This window comes from Gossypium raimondii, chromosome 13 (genome assembly GCF_025698545.1).
Source record: "Gossypium raimondii isolate GPD5lz chromosome 13, ASM2569854v1, whole genome shotgun sequence".
NCBI lineage: Eukaryota > Viridiplantae > Streptophyta > Magnoliopsida > Malvales > Malvaceae > Gossypium > Gossypium raimondii.
The window spans coordinates 57,780,801-57,808,758 of NC_068577.1; the positions used below are offsets into that span (position 1 = coordinate 57,780,801).

The 27,958-nt window shown below is 33.1% G+C and overlaps 4 protein-coding genes across 8 annotated transcripts; 3 read left to right on the top strand and 1 right to left on the bottom strand.

Moving 5' to 3' along the window:
* Nucleotides 1–444: 444 nt before the first annotated feature.
* LOC105782251 (uncharacterized) lies at nucleotides 445–13,768 on the top strand. The gene is made up of 11 exons (XM_052626178.1): nucleotides 445–940; nucleotides 1,044–1,166; nucleotides 1,246–1,284; nucleotides 2,256–2,312; nucleotides 4,288–4,344; nucleotides 4,529–4,605; nucleotides 12,731–12,877; nucleotides 12,950–13,027; nucleotides 13,113–13,205; nucleotides 13,287–13,382; nucleotides 13,465–13,768. The coding sequence occupies exons 2-11, from the start codon at nucleotides 1,079–1,081 to the stop codon at nucleotides 13,549–13,551; spliced, it is 819 nt and encodes a 272-aa protein (XP_052482138.1). The 5' UTR covers nucleotides 445–940; nucleotides 1,044–1,078; the 3' UTR covers nucleotides 13,552–13,768.
* A 447-nt stretch (nucleotides 13,769–14,215) lies between these two features.
* On the top strand, nucleotides 14,216–16,944 carry LOC105782249 (uncharacterized). 2 transcript variants are annotated; one of them, XM_012606874.2, is made up of 3 exons: nucleotides 14,216–14,695; nucleotides 16,040–16,294; nucleotides 16,434–16,616. In XM_012606874.2, exons 1-3 carry the CDS (start codon nucleotides 14,420–14,422, stop codon nucleotides 16,443–16,445), a joined length of 543 nt encoding a protein of 180 aa, XP_012462328.1. In that variant the 5' UTR covers nucleotides 14,216–14,419; the 3' UTR covers nucleotides 16,446–16,616. The 2 variants fall into 2 exon arrangements, with proteins under 2 accessions (XP_012462328.1, XP_012462326.1); XM_012606872.2 differs by having other exon boundaries at nucleotides 14,227–14,695; nucleotides 16,461–16,944.
* A 1,050-nt stretch (nucleotides 16,945–17,994) lies between these two features.
* On the top strand, nucleotides 17,995–26,116 carry LOC105783507 (110 kDa U5 small nuclear ribonucleoprotein component CLO). 4 transcript variants are annotated; one of them, XR_008192599.1, is made up of 12 exons: nucleotides 18,060–18,198; nucleotides 18,718–19,484; nucleotides 19,829–19,897; nucleotides 20,004–21,197; nucleotides 21,313–21,411; nucleotides 21,513–21,671; nucleotides 21,766–21,851; nucleotides 21,933–22,131; nucleotides 22,642–22,752; nucleotides 22,965–23,171; nucleotides 23,300–23,498; nucleotides 25,856–26,116. XR_008192599.1 is itself a non-coding variant. In XM_012609008.2 (11 exons), exons 2-11 carry the CDS (start codon nucleotides 18,735–18,737, stop codon nucleotides 23,396–23,398), a joined length of 2,973 nt encoding a protein of 990 aa, XP_012464462.1. In that variant the 5' UTR covers nucleotides 17,995–18,121; nucleotides 18,718–18,734; the 3' UTR covers nucleotides 23,399–23,683. The 4 variants fall into 4 exon arrangements, 3 of the variants coding, with proteins under 3 accessions (XP_012464462.1, XP_052482081.1, XP_052482080.1); XM_012609008.2 differs by lacking the exon at nucleotides 25,856–26,116 and having other exon boundaries at nucleotides 17,995–18,121; nucleotides 23,300–23,683; XM_052626120.1 differs by lacking the exon at nucleotides 25,856–26,116 and having other exon boundaries at nucleotides 23,300–23,683.
* On the bottom strand, nucleotides 24,496–26,885 carry LOC105783695 (ferredoxin, root R-B2). The gene is made up of 2 exons (XM_012609286.2): nucleotides 26,637–26,885; nucleotides 24,496–25,268 (listed from the first exon to the last, which is right to left on the bottom strand). The coding sequence occupies exon 2, from the start codon at nucleotides 25,234–25,236 to the stop codon at nucleotides 24,769–24,771; it is 468 nt and encodes a 155-aa protein (XP_012464740.1). The 5' UTR covers nucleotides 25,237–25,268; nucleotides 26,637–26,885; the 3' UTR covers nucleotides 24,496–24,768.
* Nucleotides 26,886–27,958: the final 1,073 nt, after the last annotated feature.

Below are 27,958 nucleotides of genomic sequence, written 5' to 3' on the forward strand. Positions count from 1 at the left end.
AACTTGGTTTTTTTCCAATTTGGTCCCTGTTTGTTTTCGTGCTTTTCTAATTAGTCCTTCGTTTTTTATTTCTGTTCTTAATTTATCCTGTTGATTTAATTTGGGTTATACTTAAGCCCATTATCATTTTAGTTTATTTATTTATTTTATTTACCTTATATTTGTTCTTTATTTTTATTTTATTTTATTGTTCATTTGGCACCCATTTAACCCATTCCGTTATTATTATTATTATTATTATTATTATTATTATTATTATTATCTATTGTGTATTTATTTACAAATTCTCCTAAACTTCATTTATATTTTAATTTTCTCTTTTATTTTCAATATTTTACAAACTACTTTCTTCAATATCTGTTTGTGTATTTATTTATTTATTCACTTTTCCTTTGTTATATTTTAAAATTGGTTTTGTCTTGTTTGGTACCTATTTTATTTTTGTCATCATTGGAACTATTTGTTGTTTATTTTATTTTATTCTGCTTTGATTTGTTCGTATAGGTATTGAAGTGATATTATGTGATTATTGCATTATATGTACTAGGAATTATTTATTAATATTTTCATATTGTTGACATTCATTAATATAGCATTTTATTCATATATTATTGTTCCATGTTCCATATTACCTTTTAGTTTATTTCGTCAAATCACATCGTGAATTATGTTCAAATGTATATAGCCATTTTATATTATATCCCGAATAGGAGAAATACACATCGTTTAAATATTACACTTGTTTTTTTTCAATTAATTTTCAAAATAGGTAATGTTCCGTTTTTAGGAGATTCGAGAAATCGTACCCAAACTTGAGTTTCAATTTTGTCGTTAAACTTAAATAATCGAATATTCTTTCAAAATTAAAATACATAAGATTTCAAATAAAAAATAAAGGCTTACTGTTATTTGACGTTGGATGAGGCTGAGAACTTAAGTGGTTAGTCCCTTCAGTCTGCTCCATCTCTTTTACGTTTTCCTTATGCAGAAATACATTTTTTTTGAGCCGACCCTTTTTCTGCCAATTCCTTTTATTGTTAAAGAATTAGAAGAAGTCGAGGAAATTGATTTTCCTTCAATGTCGGAGGTTGCTTGGAAAGCAAAACGAACCAGGTCTCGAACTTCCAATGGTCTACTAAAACCAAAGAAACAAAAGACTAGTATGGGTATGCTTTTCTTCTTCTTGACTTTTTGACTTTGATTTATTTTGTATGAATGTATCATGTATGTTATGTTGGCAAGCAGCATTCTCTCGCAGCGGAGACAAAACACAGAGAAATGAAGGTATGCCTCACCTAAATTTTAATTATTTGGATGTGTTATGTATCTCACATTCTACCAGGAGTGTTGTACGTTTCATTGCTAATGTTTTGGAATCCTTGCAAATCTTCGGTCATTTCTGTATGTTATGATCGGAAGAGAGGTGGGTGGGTTAGTGAGCGATATGCTTTGACAACAAGAGATGAGAAAAAAGAAATGTTGTCAAGTTGAGTTGGATTTTAAGTAAACAATGACAATGATTTAGAGACTGCTTTGGATAGGAAGTTTAGGTGCTGGTTGTTTGGTATCTTAGTAGTAAATATCATTGTCACTTATCATTGTCCTATAATATTTTCTGTGTTTGTGCTTTTTTAGCTGGCATATTCTTATGATGTGGAAATTCATGTCACTCAGTATTTCTATTAGTCTTTGATCTCTCAATGAAATCTTAACCCAATTGTGCTGTCAAGGGCGCACTCTATAACCCATATGTGCATGTTTTGGTATCTCTCTCTATCATACACACACACGCACACAATTAGTATTATACAATTATGATAATAGAATCTAAAAAGTGATCCCTTTTGTTGATCAACATGCATATTTTTGTTGTTGTGAAGTACTCGAATATTGAGGAGGAGAGTTTTATCATTTCTTTCCTTTCTAACTAGTATGATATATGTAATAAAAAAAAAACCGAGGAGAGCCTCTACTAAGCGAGTTTTTGTGTGTGTGTCCATCATATTTGCATTACCCAAAAAGGCTGTGGGTTTTTGTTGTCCGGACTAGCTTTGAATGCTCCTGACCAAATGTGCCTCACCCGATCAATCTAATTTGTCTTAGTAGATGGATAAGAGGCCAACTTCCTCCTTTCTCAAATGAACCAATTTTTAACAATTTCATTTTTAGATTGAGTGAATGCCATCTTGTTAAGGACTACTTTTTACAATAACTATTTGAGTGCTGACTATCCGCTCTTCTCTCACTTTAAACAGATTTTGAGCCAGAGCCAGAGTCTGACATTAAGGATTTAGAGGAGGAAGACTTGTCAGGTATGACGTCCCACTTTTCTTATAAAATTATGGATTCTTTTTTTGTTCTGCCTCTATGCTTTATGTGTTAGTGGATTTTGTTAATTTTGTACCCTTGCTATTTTGGAACTTACATTTTTGTTGTTTTAGCTTTGGTTGATGATTCTCTTTTTTTTCTTTTGTAATAAACACTTGAACAGAGGATGATTTGCTCGATGACTATGGTTCCTCCTGTAGATACGAGGGTTATTATGGGTTTGATGCGTTTGGGAAAAGGGTTTGTTGCTTGATTTTATTGCTTTTAATTTCTGAGGGGTAAATAGTTATGCATGGTTATCTGATTATGCTTGTATACCCATCTTGCATTGGAAAATTGGCTTTTACTATCTTTTCCCTGTTATGTGTTGTATGTGTTGTCTATAATAAAGCTCTAACTAAGTTAGAAATTCCCATGGATTGGACCTTGTTGGGAAACTGTTTTTCAAATTCTTTGCCCTAGCCTGAATCAGGCCAATTTGATAGCCCATTTCACTACTACAAAATTATTTTTATATTAATGTTTTTATTAAAATTGAAAAATAATCATATTTATATTATTAATTGGAAATTCAAGCCAAGCCGACTTGAATTAAAGTAAAACTTTTCAAGGTCCTTAGACAGGTTCTAAACCGATTGTATGTGAGCTTATCTTACTACTTTTTATAGGTTGTTGTAAGCCTTTCATCTATTGATTTAGGTGTAGTTTCTTGAGTATGGAGCATTTCTCCGTTATGAGGATTGTGACATCATTCACTTTCATTTCTCATGTTTCTGAAGAGTTTGTTGCTAGAACCTAAATGGTAGCTCAGTTAGTTCATGCAACTATTTTTTAAGGGGGTCAACAGATCTGGAGTTGGAATCGCATATCTGCAATATTTCCCCCTATTCTTAGATTAAGGTCTCCTTGGCATATTGACAAACAATAGCCTCTTTTTGTTTATTCTAGAATGGCAGTGGTATGAAGTAAGCTTGGTAGATGAGAAAACTAGGATTATCATAAAGCTTTGCAGCTAGATGTGCTTAAATGATATTTAAACATCTTTCTTTGGTTGACGTAAATGAAGATTGAGTATTAGCTTGCTATACACTGAAAAGTGCTTCCCTTGACAGGGATACATGTAAAAGCATCTATTGGTATAAGGCTAATCATCTATTTGAAGCCCGCATGAGTGAGGAAGAGGCTGATAAAGTTGCTGGTTGGTTCTCTACCCTCTTGTTTTTATTTTCTCCTTACTTAGAATATGGCTACATTGATTTGAGTTTTTGAGTTTGTCAGAGGGTCTAGTATACTCCGATGTGTAATTTGATTGAAATTATTATTTTACAGATTACAGATTAAGAATGATAAACTGTCATCTCATTCAATCGAATTAGGATGTCTTGGATCTGACATGTCTCTTGGGAATAGTACATGAAGCTTAAAATTATGGGAGTATTGAATACTCCCAAATAAAAAGGGAATTGGTCTATGGTCGAGTCAGTAAAAAATAAATAACTAGGAATTTTGAGTAGTTTTTTTTTTGTGGAAAAATTTCAATACATGTTAGACATGTCTGATACCAAGTCAGAATAACATTTATCTGTTTCTTGATATTTAATCTTTTGTTTACTGTATTCACTTTTTTTTGCTTTTAAGGGTTGGGAGAAGTTTAGTACGTGGAGCCAAGCAGGTACATCTTGGAACTCGATTAAGTGATTGTTTCACTTGAAAAACTAATAAACTTTGTCTTTGGTTTTGTTGTCCGGACTAGCTTTGAATGCTCCTGACCAAATGTGCCTCACCCGATCAATCTAATTTGTCTTAGTAGATGGATAAGAGGCCAACTTCCTCCTTTCTCAAATGAACCAATTTTTAACAATTTCATTTTTAGATTGAGTGAATGCCATCTTGTTAAGGACTACTTTTTACAATAACTATTTGAGTGCTGACTATCCGCTCTTCTCTCACTTTAAACAGATTTTGAGCCAGAGCCAGAGTCTGACATTAAGGATTTAGAGGAGGAAGACTTGTCAGGTATGACGTCCCACTTTTCTTATAAAATTATGGATTCTTTTTTTGTTCTGCCTCTATGCTTTATGTGTTAGTGGATTTTGTTAATTTTGTACCCTTGCTATTTTGGAACTTACATTTTTTGTTGTTTTAGCTTTGGTTGATGATTCTCTCTTTTTTTTTCTTTTTGTAATAAACACTTGAACAGAGGATGATTTGCTCGATGACTATGGTTCCTCCTGTAGATACGAGGGTTATTATGGGTTTGATGCGTTTGGGAAAAGGGTTTGTTGCTTGATTTTATTGCTTTTAATTTCTGAGGGGTAAATAGTTATGCATGGTTATCTGATTATGCTTGTATACCCATCTTGCATTGGAAAATTGGCTTTTACTATCTTTTCCCTGTTATGTGTTGTATGTGTTGTCTATAATAAAGCTCTAACTAAGTTAGAAATTCCCATGGATTGGACCTTGTTGGGAAACTGTTTTTCAAATTCTTTGCCCTAGCCTGAATCAGGCCAATTTGATAGCCCATTTCACTACTACAAAATTATTTTTATATTAATGTTTTTTATTAAAATTGAAAAAATAATCATATTTATATTATTAATTGGAAATTCAAGCCAAGCCGACTTGAATTAAAGTAAAACTTTTCCAAGGTCCTTAGACAGGTTCTAAACCGATTGTATGTGAGCTTATCTTACTACTTTTTATAGGTTGTTGTAAGCCTTTCATCTATTGATTTAGGTGTAGTTTCTTGAGTATGGAGCATTTCTCCGTTATGAGGATTGTGACATCATTCACTTTCATTTCTCATGTTTCTGAAGAGTTTGTTGCTAGAACCTAAATGGTAGCTCAGTTAGTTCATGCAACTATTTTTTAAGGGGGTCAACAGATCTGGAGTTGGAATCGCATATCTGCAATATTTCCCCCTATTCTTAGATTAAGGTCTCCTTGGCATATTGACAAACAATAGCCTCTTTTTTGTTTATTCTAGAATGGCAGTGGTATGAAGTAAGCTTGGTAGATGAGAAAAACTAGGATTATCATAAAGCTTTGCAGCTAGATGTGCTTAAATGATATTTAAACATCTTTCTTTGGTTGACGTAAATGAAGATTGAGTATTAGCTTGCTATACACTGAAAAGTGCTTCCCTTGACAGGGATACATGTAAAAGCATCTATTGGTATAAGGCTAATCATCTATTTGAAGCCCGCATGAGTGAGGAAGAGGCTGATAAAGTTGCTGGTTGGTTCTCTACCCTCTTGTTTTTATTTTCTCCTTACTTAGAATATGGCTACATTGATTTGAGTTTTGAGTTTGTCGAGGGTCTAGTATACCCGATGTGTAATTTGATTGAAATTATTATTTTCTGACATGATTAAGAATGATAAACTGTCATCTCATTCAATCAATTAGGATGTCTTGATCTACATGTCTCTTGGGAATAGTACATGAAGCTTAAAATTATGGGAGTATTGAATACTCCCAAATAAAAAGGAATTGGTATTATGTCCAGTCAAGAAAAATAAATAACTAGAATTTTGAGTAGTTTTTTTTTGTGGAAAAATCAATACATGTTAGACATGTCCGATACCAAGTCGAATAACATTTATCTGTTTCTTGATATTTAATCTGTTGTTTCTCTGATTCATTTTTTTGCTTTTAAGGGTTGGGAGAAGTTTAATGCGTGAGCCTGCGTGTACATCTTGGAACTCGATTAAGTGATTGTTTCACTTGAAAAACTAATAAACTTTGTCTTTGTTTATGGCCTTTCAATCTAACCTAAAAAAAAAACCTTAGCATTTGCTATCACATGTCTAACCTAGTTTAATTTGCTTTTCTTTTTTCGGTGTTACACCAATTTCCTATTCCTCATTTTGTTTTCTTGGCACTCTAATATTACCCGGTCTCCTACAAACATAGGTATCTTAACAATTAGTTCTTGCTCAATTTTAAAGTAAGCAAAAGTAAATGGATGAAACATTGATCTTACCTTTTCCATAGATTCGTGCTCAATATAACAACAAGGCTTGATACAGTGATGCCATTGTCTTCCTTCTGTTCGCGCCATATTAATGTTGCATGTGCCAATACAAGTTGGTTTCTCAATGCCATTGAACTTTTTATTATCACCTTAAAACACTTTCTTTCCTCAATGTTTCTAAAGTTTAACACATTTGGTTCAACAAATATGTCAATATACTCTGGAAATGCTTCTACTACTTCTTCCCCTAGCCTTGAGTTATTTGTTTACCATACAATCATATTTCAGCCTTGTAGCTACATTTGTTAGTGTTCTATTAAATATGTATTCTGAAGCTTTATCCAACACCAAACTGAAATTTGGTAAGTTAAGATCTATCCCTAAGATTTTTTCTCCTTCAATGTTTTCTTCCATCAATGCTAAGTATTTCAATTCACTCTCACGGCTCAACAAATATCTTCTATGCTTTTTGGGAGATATATCATATACTAAGCGTGGATTCATTGCTTTCAATAGATTAATACATCCACTTCCTATTGCTGCACAGTTTCATTGGATGACTTTGTAACTGGATTTGCTGCAATTATTAAAAGAAAGTTTGTCTCAAAATTTCATAAGAATAATAGTTAAAAAGGTTAAGAAATAAATGTTCAATTACCACTAGTCATTATAGCTGACTTAATTCTTGCTATTCTCCAATCATTGTGAAATGACTTAATGTAGGATAGCATGCCAGCAACAACTGCAGTAGCCATTGAAGTACCACTAATCACCTGGTAATGAGCATACATATTTTGAGCATCGTGTTTATTAGCACATAAAATATCTTCTCCCGGTGCACATATATCAGGCTGTGAAAGTAAAAACTAAAATATCAATTGTATGAACAATTTCAATATATAATTAAATATAGATACAAAAATGGATAATAAATAATAAATTATGTATTCTATCAAGAGATAAAAAAGATATAATTACCTTTAGTACATATGGATAATGTAGATTTGGGCCGTTTTCGGATGTGAGGCTAACTTTACAAAGGTCTCCATCTTGTTCCTCATAAATAGTCTGGTAAATTTTTGCTTTTTTTTTCCTCTTGAAAAATAATATTATAAAAATAATATAAATATTTAATAGACATACATATAAATTATCCAAAATAATGAAATAACTTTAAAAAGTATACCTTCTATTACTGTTGTCTATATATTTTTGAATTTTAATGCCATCTTTTTGCGTGCACATAAACAACAAGTCTATGAAACTCATATGATTAAAAATCATGTATTGAATATACTGAATAATATTCAAGCATAATATTTTCATTTAAAAAGCTTATTTATTATCTCTCTTTTTCCCATTAATATAAATAATTTTCCCTTCACTTTTTCAATCTCTTTTTTTTTGCAATGAGATATATCAGTTTTTTATTTTTTTATTCAACTTTTTTCAATTTGCTTGTTCCAACAGGCACTCAAATGAATTCAGTCTGCACACACTCATTTTAACATATAAACAAATATTTCATTAGTGTAACTTTGATTATATCACTGTAATCAACCTCACAAAATTACAATATAATCTCAAGAAATTATCCACCTGTTCTTGAAACTTCAACACTTCTATACAATACTCTTTATCACCGTAATTAGTTCAGCAAATAATATCTATGTTTTATCCATAAATGAACCTAAAACATCCTTAAATTAACAAATATATAATGAAAGTTAGTACATTATCTACTTTTCCACCAACTAGTAATTTAATTAGAGAATGATGATTTACCTTAATTTGTGTTCTTTAATTCACTTGAAAAAACTAGCTCAACTTTCATTCTTTATAAATCTTCCACTTCGAAATTCAATGATCCAACCTCAATAACCTAAGTATAATTAACCTCCATTTTACATGTGTAATAATCGTTCCATCATGATTACGTTCGAAGAGATTACGTTTGACTATCTGGTCTCATATATCACGTTGATCTAAGTATTCATTGCACACAGAAGTTTTTCAAGCTCAGTTACCATTATATATAATGATATAAATAGCTTTCGAAGAATTATTTAGCAAAAGAATTTTTGAATTTATAACACTTCTGATCAACTTTCACTTTATCGACGGCGATAAAATTTTGATATGATCCAACCTGGCAAATGATTTGCTTCATGCATAGTTTAGCTTCCTATCGCTTTTTATTATATATCTTCATTTGATTAATTTTTCAAGATCCCTATCTTGATTTACAATTTTCAATATACTGTTAATAGAGGGTTTTAGAATATTCAAAAGATAATATAAACATCATAATTCAAATTCTAAAAATTCAAATTTACTATTTTGAATAATTATTAAATGAAAAACTACATCCAATATAGCCATAATGGACTTTCGATATTCAAATACTCAAGATTGGCATGAATACTTGAATTAGATTATTTATAACACAATTGAAAGTTATTTTCTAAATGAAATTCACCCATCGAACTAAAATTTTTTGTAGGGGGGACTGAAATTAAATTATAATTTTTACGATAGTAAAATACAATTTTTGAAGGATTAAATTAAAATTTTATCATTTTTAGGGGGTCAAAGTGCAATTTTATTTTTACTAATTTAAAATTTTTAAAAGGCTTAAATAAATTTTTTTTCATTTTAGAGGAGATCGAGCCCCTGGCAATCCCTGAATTTGCCCCTGCCTGCTTTTGTAATTCACCAAAAAAGGAAAGAAAAGTATATTGGATGTAGTTTTTTCAAGTTTTAGAATTAAAATTCAAAAAAAAATGAGTTAAATATTGAATTAAATTTCAATAATTATGTTTATATTACTTGTTAGGATTACTAACCATTCTATTAATGCAGATTATATCAGTTACACCATGCATGTTCAAATTCCAAAAATTTATCATGGATGAAGAAGAAAAAAATTACTTTGAAGACAGAAAAAATTTTAGTGGAAGAAAAGTCGAAATCAATAATTACGATTATTGATTCGGGTATAAATGTGAATCATGAATGTTTTGAAGATAAACATATTCCTATTTTGGAATCCAACCACTTGAATATTCCTTTTAAATGGTATGTATTTTGATTCAGTTATTACTAATTTATTTTTATAATAAAAATGATGATTTAAATTGATTTTTAATGTAGAAAGGTTGTGGCTATTGAAAATTACACCAAAGGAAAGGTGTTAACTAAAGCAACAGGATTTATTGCTTTTAATTTTCCGAAAGACCTCGATGGTCATGGCACTGCATGTGCTTCCATTGCAGCCGGAACTTTAACATAAATAAATTGGCTGAAATATATTTTTGGAATTTCCGATTCTAAAATATAATGAGCAAACCCATTTGCCAGAATAACATCTTATAAAGTTTCTCGTGATAAAGTGACAGTTAATAGAAGTGTTGAAGTTTCAAAAAATTCTTTGCTTGATGCTATGAAGAAAGTTACTTTAGACAAGGTGGATGTAATAATGGTACCTTTGAGCACTGATACTTTGTCAAACAATTCTTCGTATCTCGGTGATCCTGTGAATTTGGGAGGATATCTGGCAATGAAGGAAAATATAGTTGTTTGTACATCTTCGGGTAATCATGGTGACGATTATTACACTCTATCGGGAGGGTTAGCTCCTTGGGTTATTGAGGTTGAATCATTGAATTCTGGTGGAAGATTTATAACACAAGTTGAGCTAGGAAGTGTAACACAAATTAAGGTAAATCATCATTCTCTAATTAAATTACTAGCTTAATGATAATGTACTAACTTATTATATATTGTTAATTTAGGGGTTCGGTTCATTTATGGATGAAGATTATTGCGAACTAATTCATTGGTCTGAGTATGTGCCCTATAAATTTCTATTTAGATTATATTATAATTTTAATATTGGTATAAAAAAATTACACTAACGAAATATTTGTTTATATGTTAAAAGAGCTGTTGAAGTTGTAGGAACAAGCAAAGGAAAAGAAGTTGAATCCAAAACTGAAACATCTCAGCTGCAAAAGAAAAAAATAGAGATTCAAAAAGATGTGAAGAAAAAATTATTTATATTGATGGGGAAAAAGAGATAATAAATGAGCTTTTAAATGCAAATATTACTGGAATATTGTCCGTATATTCGATACATAATTTTCAATCATATGAGCTTCATAGACCTATTGTTTACATGACACAAAAAGATGGCATTAAAATTCAGAAATATATAGACAACAGTAACAGAAGATATACTTTTTAAAGTTGTTTCATTATTTTGGATAATTTATATGTATGTCTATTAAATATTACTATTATTTTTCAAGAGAAAAAAAAAGCAAAAATTTACCAGACTGTTTATGAGGAACAAGATGGAGACCTTTGTAAAGTTAGCCTCACATCCGGAAAAGGCCCAAATCCACATGATCCATATGTACTAAAGGTAATTATATCTTTTTTTATCTCTTGATAGAATATATAATTTATTGTTTATTAACTATTTTTGTATCAATATTTAATTATATATTGGAATTGTTCATACAATTGATATTTTAGTTTTTACTTTCGCAGCCCGATATATGTGTTCCGGGAGAGGATATTTTTTGTGCTAACAAATATGATGCTCAAAATATGTATGCTCATTACCAAGTGATTAGTGGTACTTCAATGGCTACTGCAGTTGTTGCTGGCATGCTATCCTACATTAAGTCATTTCACAAGGATTGGGGAATAGCAGGAATTAAATCAGCTATAATAACTAGTGGTAATTGAACATTTATTTCTTAACCTTTTTAACTATCATTCTTATGAAACTTTGAGACAAACTTTCTTTTAATAATTGCAGCAAATCAAGTTACAAAGTTATCCAATGAAGCTGTGCTAGCAATGGGAAGTGGATGTATTAATCCATTGAAAGCAATGAATCCAAGCTTAGTATATGATATATCTCCCGAAGAGTATAGAAGATACTTGTTGAGCCGTGAGGGTGAATTGAAATATTTAGCATTGATGGAGGAAAACATTGAAGGAGAAAAAATCTTAGGGATGGATCTTAACTTGCCAAATTTCAGTTTGTGTTGGATAAAGCTTCAGAATACATATTTAATAGAACACTGACAAGTGTAGCTACAAGGCTGAAATATGATTGTATGGTAAAACAAATACCTCAAGGCTAGGGGAAGAAGTAGTAGAAGCATTTCCATAGTATATTGACATATTTGTTGAACCAAATGTGTTAAGCTTTAGCAACATGAAGGAAAGAAAGTGTTTTAAGGTGATAGTAAGAAGTTAAATGGCATTGAGAAACCAACTTGTATTGGCACATGCAATATTAATATGGCGCGAACAGAAGGAAGAGAATGGCATCATTGTATTAAGCCCTGTTGTTATATTGAGCACGAATTTATGAAAAAGTTAAGATCAATGTTTCATCCATTTACTTTTGCTTACTTTAAAATTGAGCAAGAACTAATCGTTAAAATACTTGTGTTTGTAGGAGATCGGGTAATATTAGAGTGCCAAGAAAACGAAAGGAGGAACAGGAAATTGGTGCAACACCGAAAAAAGAAAAGCAAATTAAATTAGGTTAGACATGTGATAGCAAATGCTAAGGTTTTTTTTTTTTAGGTTAGATTGAAAGACCAAAAACAAAGACGAAGTTCATTAGTTTTTCAAGTGAAACGATCACCTAATCGAGTTCTAAGATGTACTGGCATGGCTCCACATGCTCAACTTCTCCCAACCCTTAAAAGCAAAAAAAAAGTGAATACAGTATACAAAACATTAAATGTCAAGAAACAGATAGATGTTATTTTGACTTGGTATCAGACATGTCTAACATATATTGAAATTTTTCCACAAAAAAAAAAAGACTACTCAAAATTTTTAGTTATTTTTTTACTGACTCAACCATAGACCAATTCCCTTTTTATTTGGGAGTATTTAATCAATACTCTCATAATTCAGAGCTTCATGTTATTCTTCCCAAGAGACATGTCAGATACAGGGCATCCCAATTCGATTGAATGTGATGACAGTTTCTCATTCTTAATCTGTAATCTGTAAAATAATAATTTCAATCAAATCACACATCGGAGTATACTAGACCCTCTGACAAACTCAAATCAATGTAGCCATATGCTAAGTAAGGAGAAAGTAGAAACGAGAGGGTAGAGAACTAACCAACAACTTTATCATATACTAAGCCTGGATTCATTGCTTTTAATAGATTAATATCTTCTATACTCTTCGGGAGATATATCGTACAGGGAGTCATGGATTTACTATTGACAGTTTATAAGCAAAATTTCAAGAACATTGGTGGATATTTAGTTGACATGCAAAGGGTAATAATATACATAATTTATATAACTCCACTAAATTGTAACTTGTAATACAAATCCATTTCTTAAAACCAATTTTTGGCATCTTCCATTACAGATTAATGATAAGAAAGGAGGGTATATAAAATTAAAAAGGGTGGAGAAATTTATCCTTTTAGTTGGATCATTCGAAAAAAGGGTTTTCAAGGAACGACTTGAATTGCACAAGCGTTGTCTTAGAAGACTATGCCAGAATTCAGATAGGGTATGTGTATCGGTCTTAGACATTAGTATGCGCTGCAGCCCTTAAGCTAATGTTGAATCTTGTTTATAGTAGCAAGCTGATGAAACGGAGATCTTTAACTTGGATCCTCCCATGGACGTGACTAAGAATTCCTTGGCTGATATAAATGATGTAAGTTGTTACTTGAATTGTGTTCATCTATACACTTGCATTGCATTTCACTACCGATTTCGGTCTCTTTGAACGGCTTTTGCAGATTTTGAGAAACACGAAAGAATTAAAGGAAAAATTGAAAGAGAACTTACGGAACAAATCCGATTTTCTCAAGAATGGTGCTACTAGAGATCAGGTATGAACCATTAATCTCTTTGGGAATTTCATTTTATTCTTTTCATCTTACCATTTCGCTTATTTTATACTTTGTTTACAGGTAAGATTAGGTGTTGCTGGATGGAAAAAAAGATACTACAGTCTGAAATTCTCTGCAGAAACCGATTGGGACATTGAAATAACGAGAAAGGAAATAGTGTGTGTTCTTACCATGAAATCCACCCTTTTACATTTTGATCATGCATTATTTGTTATTGTAATCTGGTTTATCTATGCAGGTCCAAAAGTCTTCTATGGGTGCTTTTGTACTATTTCTCGGGTGTACCATCGTAGGGCTGGTCAGCTATCTCCATTTTCCATTCTAGTGGAATTCGATACATACATATGTAATCGGTGTCATTCATACATATATAGATGGTTCATACATACATGCTCTGAGTACTCTGAGGGTCTACTATGGGTGCTTTTATACTATCTCTGGTGTACCATCCTAGTCCCTGTTTGCCATCTGAAATTTCCATTCTAGTGGAATTCAATACATACATAGATGGTGTCATACATACATAGAGAGTTTCATACATACATATATGGTGTCAACCTTACTTTTAACGTACTAAATTTCACTAAAGGGAAGAGGAAGAAGTGGCACAAGATGATAAGTTGAAATTGAAAAAAATCTAACAACGTTAATTAGATACCTAAATAAAATAAAAACTTAACTAATAATTTTCAAGTTTAAGTATCAGTTTTGTTGTATCCAGTATGGAGCCAGCGTTGTATCAATCTTGGCATGAACTATCCTTTCTCAAGGGATAGTTCGCGGGAGTTCCGTCTCCGTAGCTTTAGTCCCAAGTACTGAGTAAGTACATGTTGTTAAGTGGAGGAGCTAAAATATAAATTAACCCAAAAAATAATTTCCTTCAGATTTGGGCTCCTAAGCAATTAGGAGATCAACACCGAAATACATAGTAAAACAAGCTTTTAAAATGGAGGCAGCCCACTAGCCTACCCAATTTCATTTGTTTATACGGCGCCTTCGAGACCCATCGTCACCAGCCGCCTTATCCTCCTCCGCTTTTAAATCCACCATTTCTCCGATCATTTCATCAAATTCCTCATGACTCACGACCCAACCCAAACTCACTCACCGTTCATTGCTTCTTCTTTATCGATGAAAAAGCTTGAATGAGGTAATTCAATGAAAAGCGACCCCAAAAGCAAAAAAAAAATAAAATGAAGTCGACTCAAGCTAATAATACATTCTTCTTACCTCGTATCAATGGCTCCAACCCAAGAAAACCGGAGCTCTTATTCCCTTCCTATCCTTATCTTGTCTGCTTCAACGCTAAGGTTCCGGTTACCAAGAAATTGATTGCGAGTTCATTACTATGTTCTCAACAGTTTGCTCCTTTATTGAAGCACAAGAGATGTGTTTCGGTTTCGAAATGCCGGCAAGGGACTACTATTTGCAAATTTGGAGGCCAAGATAAGCCTGCTGGTGACAATGAGGTAAGCGTTTGGTGCTTCAAATATGTTTTGTTTATGTATGTAAGCTGCAATTTTGTGTTTTCTTGCTCTGTTTTCTTTTTGGGGTTTAAATGTGTTGCTTGCTGAGCATTAATTTGAGCGGGTTTAGGTTTTTAAGAACTTAGATTGAATTGTTACTTGAGTTTTCATTTGAACTTTGAGAATGATTCCTTTTGTGTTTTTGAGTTATTGCCAATTTGAGCTATAGGTTTTGTTTAGTGTTTTTAAACGGATCCTCCAATACATTCGGTATTGGTTTTAGCACGAAAGCTCGAGTTACTAAAGAGATTGTACGGCTTCACAAAGTGGAGCGACTCACCCGCACCATGGGGCATGGGTTCAAATCAATGTGGTAGTTCCTGAGAAGCTCCAGGTTTGTGAACCCGCCATTGTTATTCGGGTTCTGAATGAAGTAGAGGGATAAAACCCTATCAGGGACAATCCCGAATGTACTAAGGGGCCGATTGTTGGTTTCAGGTGGATAGTACTTTGTGGCGAGAGTATCATGGAGGCTCTTATATTAAGAGTCAGATTGCATTTTGCCACCTAGTTCCTGTATGTTAGATCAAAGAGTGGTCTTTTCTGTCAAAAAATTCATCTATTTTTTCCTGTTAAAAACTGGCGTCATTGATAAAATAATTATAAAGTTACACGTGGCATATCATGTGTATGTGTACTTCATTCTAATATATAGGGATCAGTTTTTAACTGAAGAAATAGATGTAATTTTCAATAGAAGAGTCATTTTGCTCTTTGATTTAATGTACAATGATTAATTTACCTATTTTTTAGTAGAAAGGGCAAAATGTAATACGACTTTTAGTAAAAAGGCCACTATGATACTTTTACTAGTACTTTGCAGACTTTTCTCCAAAGAGTCGACAATCCCTTTACAGGTTTATTTGCTTACACTCCTTGGATTGTACTAACAACCTTATACATGTGCTCCACACACCTTATATTGTAGCTTCCTTTCTCTTTTAAGGCTTTAGATTTTCTTTTGGTTTAGTGATTGATGATATCTTGGTAAGTACTTTTTATCCCGTTATTATGGCTGTCTGAAACTGCCTTTTATGATGCACTCGTAGTTTCTTCCCTTTGATTTCACGGTGTCTTTGCAATTCGTTTGTCAACTTGAAGAACAGATCTTTAGTAGTGGTGATAATATGATGGGTGCATGTAGTTCTAGAATTTTTGTTTAAAAGTAGAGGGAAATGGTTGATAGAAAACTAGATTGTTGCAAATTTTGAGGTGTGTAATACGGTTTTAGTACTTTGATATGGAAACCTAAAAGAATATGATCGAATATTGTATTATTGTTTACAGGGTTCACCGTGGAAATCTATCGAGAAAGCTATTGGAAACTTTGGGAAGAAACAATCAATCGAAGATGTGTTAAGGCAGCAGATTGAGAAGCAAGATTACTATGATGAAGGCAGTGGGCAAAATCCGCCTCGTGGTGGAGGTGGCGGCAGCAGCGGTGGTGGCGATGGATTTGGAGAATCAGAGGATGAAGGCCTCTCTGGGATCTTAGACGAGACCGTGCAAGTGATTTTAGCAACCCTTGGCTTCATATTCCTGGTAAAAAGTTCTTCGCTTCTGTGCATGCATTAATAAGTTTTGAAATAATCGATTTACTATCTTGCAACTGTGATTTTCTGAACTCGACATGATAAAATTTTCAGTTCTTGTTTTCAACTAATCCTTTATCTTTCTAAAGCTTGTGACATGACGATACTTGCTACAGTATGTATATATCATTACCGGTGAGGAACTTGCTCGGTTGGCAAAGGACTACATCAAATATCTCTTCGGAGGAAGCAAAAGTGTTCGATTGAAGCGCACCATGTACAAATGGAGCAAGTTCTTTGAGAAGCTGACAGAGAAGAAGGAATATGATAAGTTTTGGTTAGAAAAAGCAATCATCACTACCCCGACATGGTACGATAGCCCCGACAAGTACCGAAGGGTCCTCAATTCTTATATAGAATACGATGATGAAGATGAATCAGATTATGACGACTAATTCTGAGTCCTATAAGTGCCTGAAAGAACTTAATGAGAAGTTCTTTCATGAGAATGTCATTCACTAGTCTATGTTCATGTTTTGGCATTATGGAAGAATTTGTGTATAACACAATAGACATCATTGAGCATTGTTTAGTCCTTGACTAGCTCTTCACATTGATAACATTTTCCATGGATTTAGTCCCTATACGTTTATTTGATCAGTTTAGTACTTTTATTTTTTGAATTTTAAAATTTTAGTCTCGACCTAAACAATTAAATTCATTGGTTAATTCAATTATATGTGAAAATGACAAGTCGATGTTGTCATGATATTATACATGATAATATGTTTGTCGCATTAGATTTTAGAAATAAAAGAATTTAGTTCAATAAATTTAATAATTATCATTTGATGAGGATTAAAATTTTAAATTTTGAAAAATATAAAGATTGAAAATAATCAAACTAAATCTTAAAATTTCATAAAGTGGAAAGATTAATAATAAAATTTAACTTACTTTCTAACATTTTCATTACATGCGTGTAATAAATAAAATGATTTAATATTTGAATATACATATTCAAATAAGATACAAAATAAAATAATTTTAAATAGATAAATGGATATAAGATAGGGACAATAAAGTCAATATTTAAATTTTTGCGAATAATAAATTTAATATTTGAATCTATAAATAAACATATAATATTTATTCATAAATAATGAGACTTGGTTTAATTAGAAATCGATTCAATTGAAAAAATAAAAAAATTTAACACCAACTTATTTTATTTTATTATAAGAGTGTTTATGTCTTTAAAAATTTAATTTTTTTAAAATTAAACAATTTTTAAAATTAAAATATATGAGTGACTAGTCAAGAGCTCTAAGCATTGAAAATAAATACTTTTACATAAAGCAACAGTTAACTCCTAAATTTGAATTTTTTTCTCAATTTAGTCATTCAACTTATTTTTGGTCCATAATAGTTATTGAATTTGACAAAAAAGTTTTTAATTTTGATCCATATGATAACGCGGCACTCTGATATTGTGCTATTTCATTACCTAACAAAATTCAGATGATGTTGGGGCTCAATCTCAAAGTGTCGCATCATCACATGAATCAAAATTGAGAAAAAAAATACCAAATTTAGGGATCAAGTTAAGAAAAGTTATCAAGTTTAGGGACTTAATTGTTGCATTATCCCGTATTGTTATAACCCATAAATATAAATTTTGAAACCCAAATCCATAATGAACTAAGAGTACCCAAATTGTGAAGAAAAAGAAGCCCATATCCAATTAAACTACATTACAATTACTACACAAAATCGTGGTTCCCTCCCTCGCCCGCCTTTCGCCTTCACTGAGTTGAAGTATCGAGAATATATCACTGTAAACCCTTGCTTTGCTTTTGCATGTGTTTTCTACTTCTTTCTACTACTTTCTTCTTGTTTCTTCAGCGCTTCGATGTACCTTCTTCTCTCTCTATTTTTCTTTTCACCTGCGTTGATTTGTTTAATTTTTTTTGTCACTTAACTCTTTGTAATTAGTGCAATTTTTTCCCTTTCATTTTTGTCATTCGCGACTTGTCTCTGCTGAAAAAAGATTGATTTTGCGTTTCTTTCTTGCCTTATAAGAAAAAAAAAAAAAACTGAGACTTTGTTAATTAAATTCAGAAAATGGAATAACATAATTATGAGCTTACGAGATCTTTAGCTGGATAAAAATTTTGGGTTTGGATTACATGAGCATTTTATGTAGATATGTTGAATATAGGCTTCAATGTTGGACTTCACTGTTATTGAATTTGGCCAATAAGCTTAAGAATCTGTGCATTTCATATATGTTAATAGATTTTGATGTTGAAGCATGCGAACAGCTTAGACTATAAGTTCCTTTTGGGTCCATTTGTATCCAAATCTTAGTAGACTAAAGATTGGTTTTGGGTTTAAATTGTTAAATGATTTAATTGATATGTTTGGGTGCAGACTTTGGATTTTAAGCAATGGATGATAACTTGTATGATGAATTTGGTAACTATATTGGACCTGATATCGAGTCAGACCAAGGGAGTGAAGGTGAGGAAGAAGAAGATGAAGACCTTCCTGACAGGCATGTCCAAGAGGAGGGACAGCAATCTGATGGGGAGGCTCCAGATGGGGTGTCTAATGGATGGATTACAGCTGCTAATGATGTTGATATGGATAATCAGATTGTTCTTGCTGAGGACAAGAAGTATTACCCAACTGCGGAAGAGGTTTATGGTGAGGATGTTGAGACCTTGGTTATGGATGAAGATGAGCAGCCTCTTGAGCAACCTATTATCAAGCCTGTTAAGAATATCAAGTTTGAGGTCGGAGTTAAGGATTCTTCGACTTATGTGTCGACCCAGTTTCTTATTGGTTTGATGTCAAACCCGGGTTTGATCCGCAATGTTGCCCTCGTTGGACACTTGCAACATGGGAAGACGGTGTTTATGGACATGTTGGTTGAGCAAACCCACCATATGAACACGTTTGATCGAAATAGTGAGAAGCACATGAGATACACTGATACAAGAATTGATGAGCAAGAAAGAAGGATATCTATTAAGGCAGTCCCGATGTCACTTGTTCTTGAGGACAGTAATGGGAAATCCTATCTCTGTAATATCATGGACACTCCTGGTCATGTGAATTTTTCTGATGAAATGACTGCTGCTCTTAGGCTTGCTGACGGTGCCGTGTTGATTGTTGATGCAGCTGAAGGAGTGATGGTAAGCTTATCTTTTTATGCATATTACAGTAGCTTATACATTAATGCCCCCTTTATTTTAGCCTTCTGGTTATGCCTATGCTTGAGAGCAGCCTGAATTATAGTTGGAAGTAGAAACGTTTTATCAAACTTTACGGGTAAGTGTAATAGTAAAATATGAACTCCTAAGAAAATGAGTATTCTGATATCTGTTGCAGTTAAATTTAGTTGTGCTAGTCAAATCTTCTCCAAATTCACTGCTTTACCGATCTTTGAATTTGAGTTTAGTGATTGCTGCTCTTTGTAGAATTTATGAACTATGTAAGGTTGTTGAGAATGATGCTTATGCTTTCATGTTGTAAACAGGTAAATACTGAGAGGGCTATACGCCATGCAATACAGGAACGCATACCTATTGTAGTTGTTATAAACAAGGTAAACACTTTTCATCAAGTTATATTGTATATTGTAAGCCTTTGATGAAAGTGATGTTCCATACTTCCGCATCTTGCTTGTGCTCATATGTTATTCATTTTTGTAGGTTGACCGGCTGATAACAGAACTTAAGTTGCCCCCCAAGGATGCTTATCATAAACTAAGGCATACCCTGGAAGTAATTAATAACCATATATCTGCAGCCTCTACAACCGCTGGTAATGTTCCAGTTATTGATCCTGCTGCTGGAAATGTTTGTTTTGCTAGTGCAAGTGCAGGATGGTGCTTCACTTTGCAGTCATTTGCAAAATTATATGTAAAACTACATGGAATTCCATTTGATGCTGAGAAGTTTGCATCTCGTCTTTGGGGTGATATTTATTATCATCCTGATACCAGGGCTTTTAAAAGGAAACCCCCTGCTGGCGGAGGAGAACGATCATTTGTTGAATTTGTGCTTGAACCCCTTTATAAGATATATAGCCAGGTGATTGGTGAACATAGGAAGAGTGTAGAGTCTACTCTCGCAGAGTTGGGTGTCACTCTTAGCAATGCTGCTTACAAGTTAAATGTTAGGCCTTTGCTAAGGCTGGCTTGCAGCACAGTTTTTGGTTCAGCCTCAGGCTTCACTGATTTGCTGGTTCAACACATACCATCTCCAAAGGATGCTGCAGCTAAGAAGGTTGATCACACTTACACAGGACCTAAACATTCTATGATTTACAAGGCCATGGTAGAATGTGATCCATCTGGTCCCCTTATGGTCAATGTGACCAAACTATATCCCAAGTCCGATTGTAGTGTTTTCGATGCTTTTGGTAGGGTTTACAGTGGTAGAATTCAAACTGGGCAGTCTTTGAGAGTACTGGGAGAAGGCTATTCACCAGATGACGAGGAGGACATGACATTAAAAGAAGTAACCAAATTATGGATCTACCAAGCTCGATACAGAATACCTATAAGCAGTGCTCCTCCTGGTTCTTGGGTTCTTATTGAAGGTGTTGATGCTTCAATTATGAAAACTGCCACCCTCTGTAATATGGATCTTGATGAAGATGTATACATTTTCCGGCCGTTACAGTTTAATACCCTTCCTGTTGTAAAAACTGCTACTGAGCCTTTAAATCCTAGTGAGTTGCCCAAAATGGTGGAGGGGCTTCGGAAGATCAGCAAAAGCTATCCTCTAGCAATTACTAAAGTTGAGGAATCTGGTGAGCACACTATATTAGGTACTGGAGAGTTGTACTTGGACTCAATTATGAAGGACCTTAGGGAGCTTTATTCAGAGGTGGAAGTTAAGGTATCTAGTTTCTGATACCCTTTGTTCTGTCCTAGTTTTATTCCTTTCTGAAAATCATTTTTCTTTTATATTTGCTTTGCTCGACTTCATTTTTGTGTGTTTTCGATAATTATAGGTGGCAGATCCTGTTGTTTCATTCTGTGAAACAGTGGTGGAGTCTTCATCCATGAAATGCTTTGCTGAAACACCCAACAAGAAGAATAAAATAACCATGGTAAAGACAACCATCATTTTTTCCAACCTAGACTCGTTTAGGAATAAATACAAGTATACTTGCTCTCAGGATGTATCATATACCTTTCTATGATTTTAAAGATTGCAGAGCCATTGGAGAGAGGTCTTGCAGAGGACATTGAGAATGGTGTTGTAAGTGTTGACTGGAGTCGGAAGCAACTTGGTGACTTCTTCAAGACAAAATATGACTGGGATTTGCTTGCTGCACGTTCCATCTGGGCATTTGGCCCTGATAAGCAGGTACCAAAGTGTAATTTTGTTTAAATACCTGTTGATAATATCTGGCTCCTTGCTTCTCTGGTGAAGCTCTGCTGATTCAAATATTGTTTTGCAGGGACCTAATATTTTATTAGATGATACACTCCCTACTGAGGTTGACAAGGGATTGTTGGGATCTGTCAGGGATTCTATTGTCCAAGGGTAAGATTATATCTTCTTTACTCGTCTTCTAAGCAGTTAATCTACTGCCTGTGATTAAGGATTTCATATTTTGTTGGCCAGATTTCAGTGGGGTGCTCGAGAAGGACCTCTCTGTGATGAACCTATTAGAAATGTGAAGTTCAAAATAGTTGATGCAAGGATTGCATCTGAACCATTGCATCGAGGATCTGGACAGATCATCCCCACAGCTCGACGTGTGGCCTATTCAGCTTTCCTTATGGCGACCCCACGGCTTATGGAACCTGTATATTATGTGGAGGTATGTTCCTTCAATCATTTCTCTCACATAATTTTTTTTTGTTTGTTTTAAGAGAATGGAAGAGGAAAAAGGGGGGGGGTTATCCTCCAGAACTAGGGATCAATCCCTCTCTTCAGCGATTACATAGGGGCTTGTCCCCATTAAACATGCAAGAGAGACCAACAGTAATAATGTTGCAAAACAAGGTAGACTGGATGCAGTGGTTCTTATAATGACAAAAGAATAAAAACCATAATTTAATTTGCCTTGGCGTATGACAAACTGAAAATAATTCTAAAATTTTAAGTAAAATCTTGCTCTGGTTGCTATGGTCTTCAGCAAATGGTATCCTCTCCCTGCTAGGATGAGATAAAGGCTATGCAGAGGTTCCAATACTACCTGGAAGCAAGCTTAATTTGGCCCAATAAAGGGAAACTGGAAAGTTAAAGAAAGTTTCATTATTCTGGCATCTTTTTAATCATATGCAACTGCCTCAGTTGACAAACTTGTTTCTCTTGACATTATGTTCAGATACAAACACCAATTGACTGTGTCTCTGCTATCTACACGGTGTTGTCTCGTAGGCGTGGTCATGTTACAGCTGATGTGCCACAGCCAGGAACCCCGGCCTATATTGTGAAGGTTTGGAAGCTAAGCTTGAAATCCTTTAGAAATATTTGCATTACTAAGGGATCAAAGTTAGTGGCAAAACATGAATGCTTTACTTTTGTAATTTCATTGACTAGTAAGGCGATATTTTCTGGCAAGTTCTATCATTCATGAAGTTGCCAAATAGCTTACTACTGATCCCATTTATATGCTTACAAGTTCAACTTATTGCTTTTTCCATATAGGCATTTTTACCTGTGATAGAGTCATTCGGATTTGAGACAGACCTGAGGTACCACACACAAGGTCAAGCCTTTTGTCTCTCAGTATTCGACCACTGGGCCATAGTTCCTGGAGACCCTTTGGACAAGAGCATTGTTTTGCGACCTCTTGAACCCGCACCAATACAGCACCTTGCTCGGGAGTTCATGGTAAAGACAAGGCGTAGAAAGGTATTGCTACTTCTCTGTACCTATGCACGCTACATATGCACACACACAGCCATGCAGGCATTCCATCTGTATAATGGACAAAGATCCTTTAAAAAAAATTAATGTGTTGATTTTCTGTCAACTTTTAGGGAATGAGTGAAGATGTGAGCATCAACAAGTTCTTCGACGAGGCTATGGTGGTGGAGCTAGCTCAGCAGGCTGCCGATCTTCATCAGCAGATGATATAAACCAAAACACGGTATATACAAGTTTGTCATGTTTCGAGGACTTCAACGTACTTACTGCCATCCTTCCTCACCGCTTTCACTGGGCTCAAACTTGGACAAGGTAACAGTGTTGATGTTAATTTCCAGTGACCATAGAGTTAAGAATTTGGTTTAGGATTGTATTTGTTCCATTTTTGTTCATGTCATAGGTGTTGTTGTAAGTTGTGAAGAGACTGAGCTGAGTTATTAATATATTTGAAGTTAAATCAAAATAATCATTCAAATGATTATTAATTGTTTAATTAATCAACGTGTTATATATTCTCTAAAGTCTAGACCAAACCTAACCATAGAGAATGTGGAAGAAAAAAGGGTAAATATACATTTTGGTATTGAACTTGGGTTCAAGGTTCAAATTACTACTTAAAGGGTTGCTTTTTGGTCTAATTAGGCACTTAAACTTGGTCTCAAGGTTCAACTTGGTATATGAACTTGGGTTTTTTGTTCAAAGTGGTTCAAATAACTAGTACTAATTTAGATTAAAAAAAACTAAATTGAGGTACCAATTTAAACCAAGAAGTCAAGTTAGAAACCTCGTTGGATTGAAATAATTTTAACCTTAAAGCCATACAAAAATTAATCCAAAACCGAAACCATTGGTCTCATGTAAATTGTGGTTCCTTCAAAACACTAGAATTTATTGTATCTTGTTTGAATAAAAAAAAATTATGGTACCTATTTTCTGGGGGCAAAGAAATTGAAGTTTTACATCAGTAAACGCTTAATTATAAAAATTACTAAGTATTATTCGATTATTAATAAAAAAATTTCTATCGTTCAATTATTTTATTTTATGTGACAATTTTAAAATTAATATTTTAATATTTATATTGTACCAATTTAATATTAAATTTTAAAAAATCTAACTCTCATTTTACACTCCCAATGTTATTTCTTTTATTTATGAATTTTTTGCACTAAATTCTTGGGCTCATTTAACCTTTCACTGATACACTTTCTTTTTCTTACAAATGCAACTATATTGGTGTGACCTATTCAATTCAATTAAATAAATCAATTAAAAAATCAATTAAAAAAATTCATGAAAAAAAAAAATCTAACTCAACAAACGATTCTCAATTTAACTGAATGTCCTTTTTCGAACCAATCAGTCAATCAACGAGGAACATTAAAACTACTGATAAAATGGCATTCATAAACAGAACATTACAAACAAACACTAGCCAAACTTATTGCCCATGAGAGCCCCTACAATACCCTCAACTTCCCAAACCCTAAACTCGGACGAAAAAAGAAGTTTCAGACAACTCCCCAGACCCTAATTTCAGTTTTTTTGGAACCCCAAAATACTAATAACAATATTTAACTTTTTATTTTGATGGAGAGTAAAGATCAAGTTCTTTGTGAGTGTGAATCTCACAATCTGAGGTTGGCTTTGAAACACAAGTCAACATATACCCATCCTTAATTTGATCGTCCTCGAGGTAGATGGCTTCTGGTTGATGTACCGTACCCGAAACGACCTTCGCGGTACATATAGAGCAAGCTCCAGCTCTGCAACAATAAGGCAGCTCTACTCCTGCTGCCTCGGCTGCCTCTAAGATGTACTGGTTATCGGGGACTTCGAACTCATTCACTTCACCCTTCGGTCCTACGAGCTTAATCTTGTACATTGCCATCGATGTTCGGTGATTTGAGGAACATTTCAAGCCGAAAGATCTAGAGATGGTTTTAACAGATCCAAGAGATGTTGGGGCCTTGGCGATGGGACTTGTAAATCGGTTTGGGGTTGCAGCTTTAACAATAGATGGGGAAGTGAGGCTCCTGACGGTTGTCATCTTTGTTTTCTTCCTTCGTTGTGGTTTGACTCCTAGATAAAGAATGGAAAATGATATAAGGGCTTTGCAGTTTGCACCATACAAGCATTTAACGAAAAACGTAAATTCGGAATCGAATGACAAAAGATGAAAGGCGGCAACTAAAACCAGACAAATCGAGCAAGCAACCCTAAACCATATAGGCTAAGAAAAAAAGAATTCCTGAACTCAGCTTAATATTTTTCCTTGTGTTCGAAAGAGGGGTACGGGTGGGGCTAGACATTAAGTAGATTGAATCCTGAAGATAGCATTATCAAGAGCAGGAGTAAAGCCAGGAAATTGTTTTAGGAGGGCCAAAACTATATAGACCTTTTTAGGGAGAGCCAAAATGCAACTTTACCATTATACTAACTTGTGATTTTCTAAAAACTAAAGGGACTATATAAACAATTTTTCTTTGCCCCCCTCCGCCCCTGATCAAGAGGGACAGCTACCAAAAGAATTAGTCTCCATGGATCGTAAAACAGACATAGACAACTTGATTATACCAAAAACAACATAGAAACAAGCATGCATGGTATGTTCTTACAAGCTTATTGATCTTATTTATTGCCAAATTCATTTATCCCATTTTGTGCAGGACCAGAAGCAAATATCAAAGAACCAAATTCTAACACTTGGCAGAAAAGGCACAAAGAATCAACATGCATGACAAAATACACATGTGGAAGGTTCCCAAGATGCATAAAAGACTAAACTACAAGAAAAAATGTGTATTTGAACTCATCTCTTGTTCCTATCAACAAATGGCCATGAAGTTGCTGTAATGCAAAAGTTCAAATACCATCTTTCATATTTTTTCCATCGTGAAATTGCTAAAACGTTAGGCCATTTACATATAAACCATCCACATGCAACAAATGATCTTATTTATAAAGCTAAATCAAATTGCCATAAATGAGGCATTGCCTCAAACAAGTTAACTATTTCTTGATATAATCAAAGGCATCTTGCAACATGGTATTCAAGTTAAACTCTTCCAACAATGATGACTCCACGATTGGTCCAAATAAATAAAAAAATCTAAACTTTGGGGGGCAAGTTTATCGTTCATAATCCAAAGAACAAAAAGCTAAAGCTATTCCTTTTTTTTGTTTGTTTAATTTTCTCTTGGTTTCCAAATAAGAAACCTGAAAAATCACAGCTCAACCATACCAAAAAAAACAAGCAAAACATAGAATTCAACCAAAAGTCACTTCGAAAAAGGCCAAAACAAGGAACAAAAGCTGAAAACAACAGATCATAAACACAAAATCCACAAAATTATACATAAATGTAACGCAAAATCAAAGCTAAAAAAGAAATGATGAACAAGAAAAAAAAACCCAAACTAGAGCTAGAGGAAAAGAGAGAGAGCTTACAGAAGGAATTTGGGAAGCGGAGAAAACAAGAGATCTAAGCTTTAAAAGCCTTTAAACCCTAAATAAGCACTAAACAGTGACACAGTGACAGTGATGATGACGACGATCACAATTCTTTTTTTCCTCCCTATTTATATCCTTAAAATAGCGGTATCAAAATCTGATTATTAAATTTTAAGAATCCAATAAAATAATTTACAAATTGTCATCCACAAATTCACAACACGGCAAACACAATCACAATCAAGTATATATAATATTAAAATTCTCTGATTTCAATGAATATATAATAATGTGGTGGTAGGTGGGGGATTTGAGAATTTAAAAGATGTGAAAAATTTCGTCCACTTCTTCCATTTCGAGGTTCAAAGATTCCACACTGCTTGCATTATTGCAGTGCAATTAATGCACTTTCCCTTTCAATTTAGACTTTTAGATCAACCCCAAAATTTTTTTCTCTTTTAGACTGATATGTTTAAAAGAAATTACATTTTTTACTAAAATATTAATTTTTTTAATTATAATAATTCACATTAATAGAATAATTGTAAAAATATTAAAAAACCAAAATTATAAAAATATTCATACAAATTTTAAAAATTAGCTACACATTGCTATACTAATTATTATATTTAAAAATTTTATGTCTTAATCAAGATTACAGTTTAAAAAAATCACATTTTTTAAAAGATTAATGCCAAATTTAGCTAAAAAATTATAATGTTAAATTTGACTTTATATTTTCAATTAAAGTCTAGTAGACTACGTGAATTTCAAATGCAATTAAATGATAATTTTATTTTGTGTGAAATTATCATTATAGTGTTAATGATATATAATAATTCAAGTGATTATAACGTAGTAAATCAATAAAATTAACGATCCGTTAATAAATTTTTAAAGTTTGATGGCTTTGAAACATGCATAAGCATCAAAACTTATAATTTACTCTAATTATAATTATAACTCTTAACTTTTTAAAAGATATTTTATCGCATAAAATTTTTATAAATTATCACTTTAATTTTAAATTAATTTTAAATTTTAAAATTATTTTAATTGAGTCTTTAAAATATTAATATTATATCGATTAGGTCTATAACTACTAATTTAAATATTAAATGTTAATTGAAAAATTACGTCACATGATCAAATGTTTTGAAATTTAAAAATTACTTTATATTTATTTAAACTATATTTAAAAAATAAATATTGTGGATTAATTATTAAATTATATCACGTTATGATCGCTACTTGGCAAATGGCAATGTGCTATGATGAGTTTGTAAAGATTTGACATTCTAGCATTTAGTTAAAAAAAT

What these genes read in the sequence shown, in the direction of transcription:
- LOC105782251 (XM_052626178.1), top strand. Translation starts at nt 1,079, where the DNA reads ATGTCGGAGGTTGCTTGGAAAGCAAAACGAACCAGGTCTCGAACTTCC. An exon ending in AGAGGAGGAAGACTTGTCAG is followed by an intron (nt 2,313 to 4,287) that starts GTATGACGTCCC and finishes CACTTTAAACAG; the next exon opens with ATTTTGAGCCAGAGCCAGAG. An exon ending in TATGCCAGAATTCAGATAGG is followed by an intron (nt 12,878 to 12,949) that starts GTATGTGTATCG and finishes TGTTTATAGTAG; the next exon opens with CAAGCTGATGAAACGGAGAT.
- LOC105782249 (XM_012606872.2), top strand. Translation starts at nt 14,420, where the DNA reads ATGAAGTCGACTCAAGCTAATAATACATTCTTCTTACCTCGTATCAAT. An exon ending in AGCCTGCTGGTGACAATGAG is followed by an intron (nt 14,696 to 16,039) that starts GTAAGCGTTTGG and finishes TATTGTTTACAG; the next exon opens with GGTTCACCGTGGAAATCTAT. An exon ending in CCCTTGGCTTCATATTCCTG is followed by an intron (nt 16,295 to 16,460) that starts GTAAAAAGTTCT and finishes TACTTGCTACAG; the next exon opens with TATGTATATATCATTACCGG.
- LOC105783507 (XM_012609008.2), top strand. Translation starts at nt 18,735, where the DNA reads ATGGATGATAACTTGTATGATGAATTTGGTAACTATATTGGACCTGAT. An exon ending in ATGCAGCTGAAGGAGTGATG is followed by an intron (nt 19,485 to 19,828) that starts GTAAGCTTATCT and finishes TGTTGTAAACAG; the next exon opens with GTAAATACTGAGAGGGCTAT. An exon ending in AACCTGTATATTATGTGGAG is followed by an intron (nt 22,132 to 22,641) that starts GTATGTTCCTTC and finishes CATTATGTTCAG; the next exon opens with ATACAAACACCAATTGACTG.
- LOC105783695 (XM_012609286.2), bottom strand. Translation starts at nt 25,236, where the DNA reads ATGACAACCGTCAGGAGCCTCACTTCCCCATCTATTGTTAAAGCTGCA.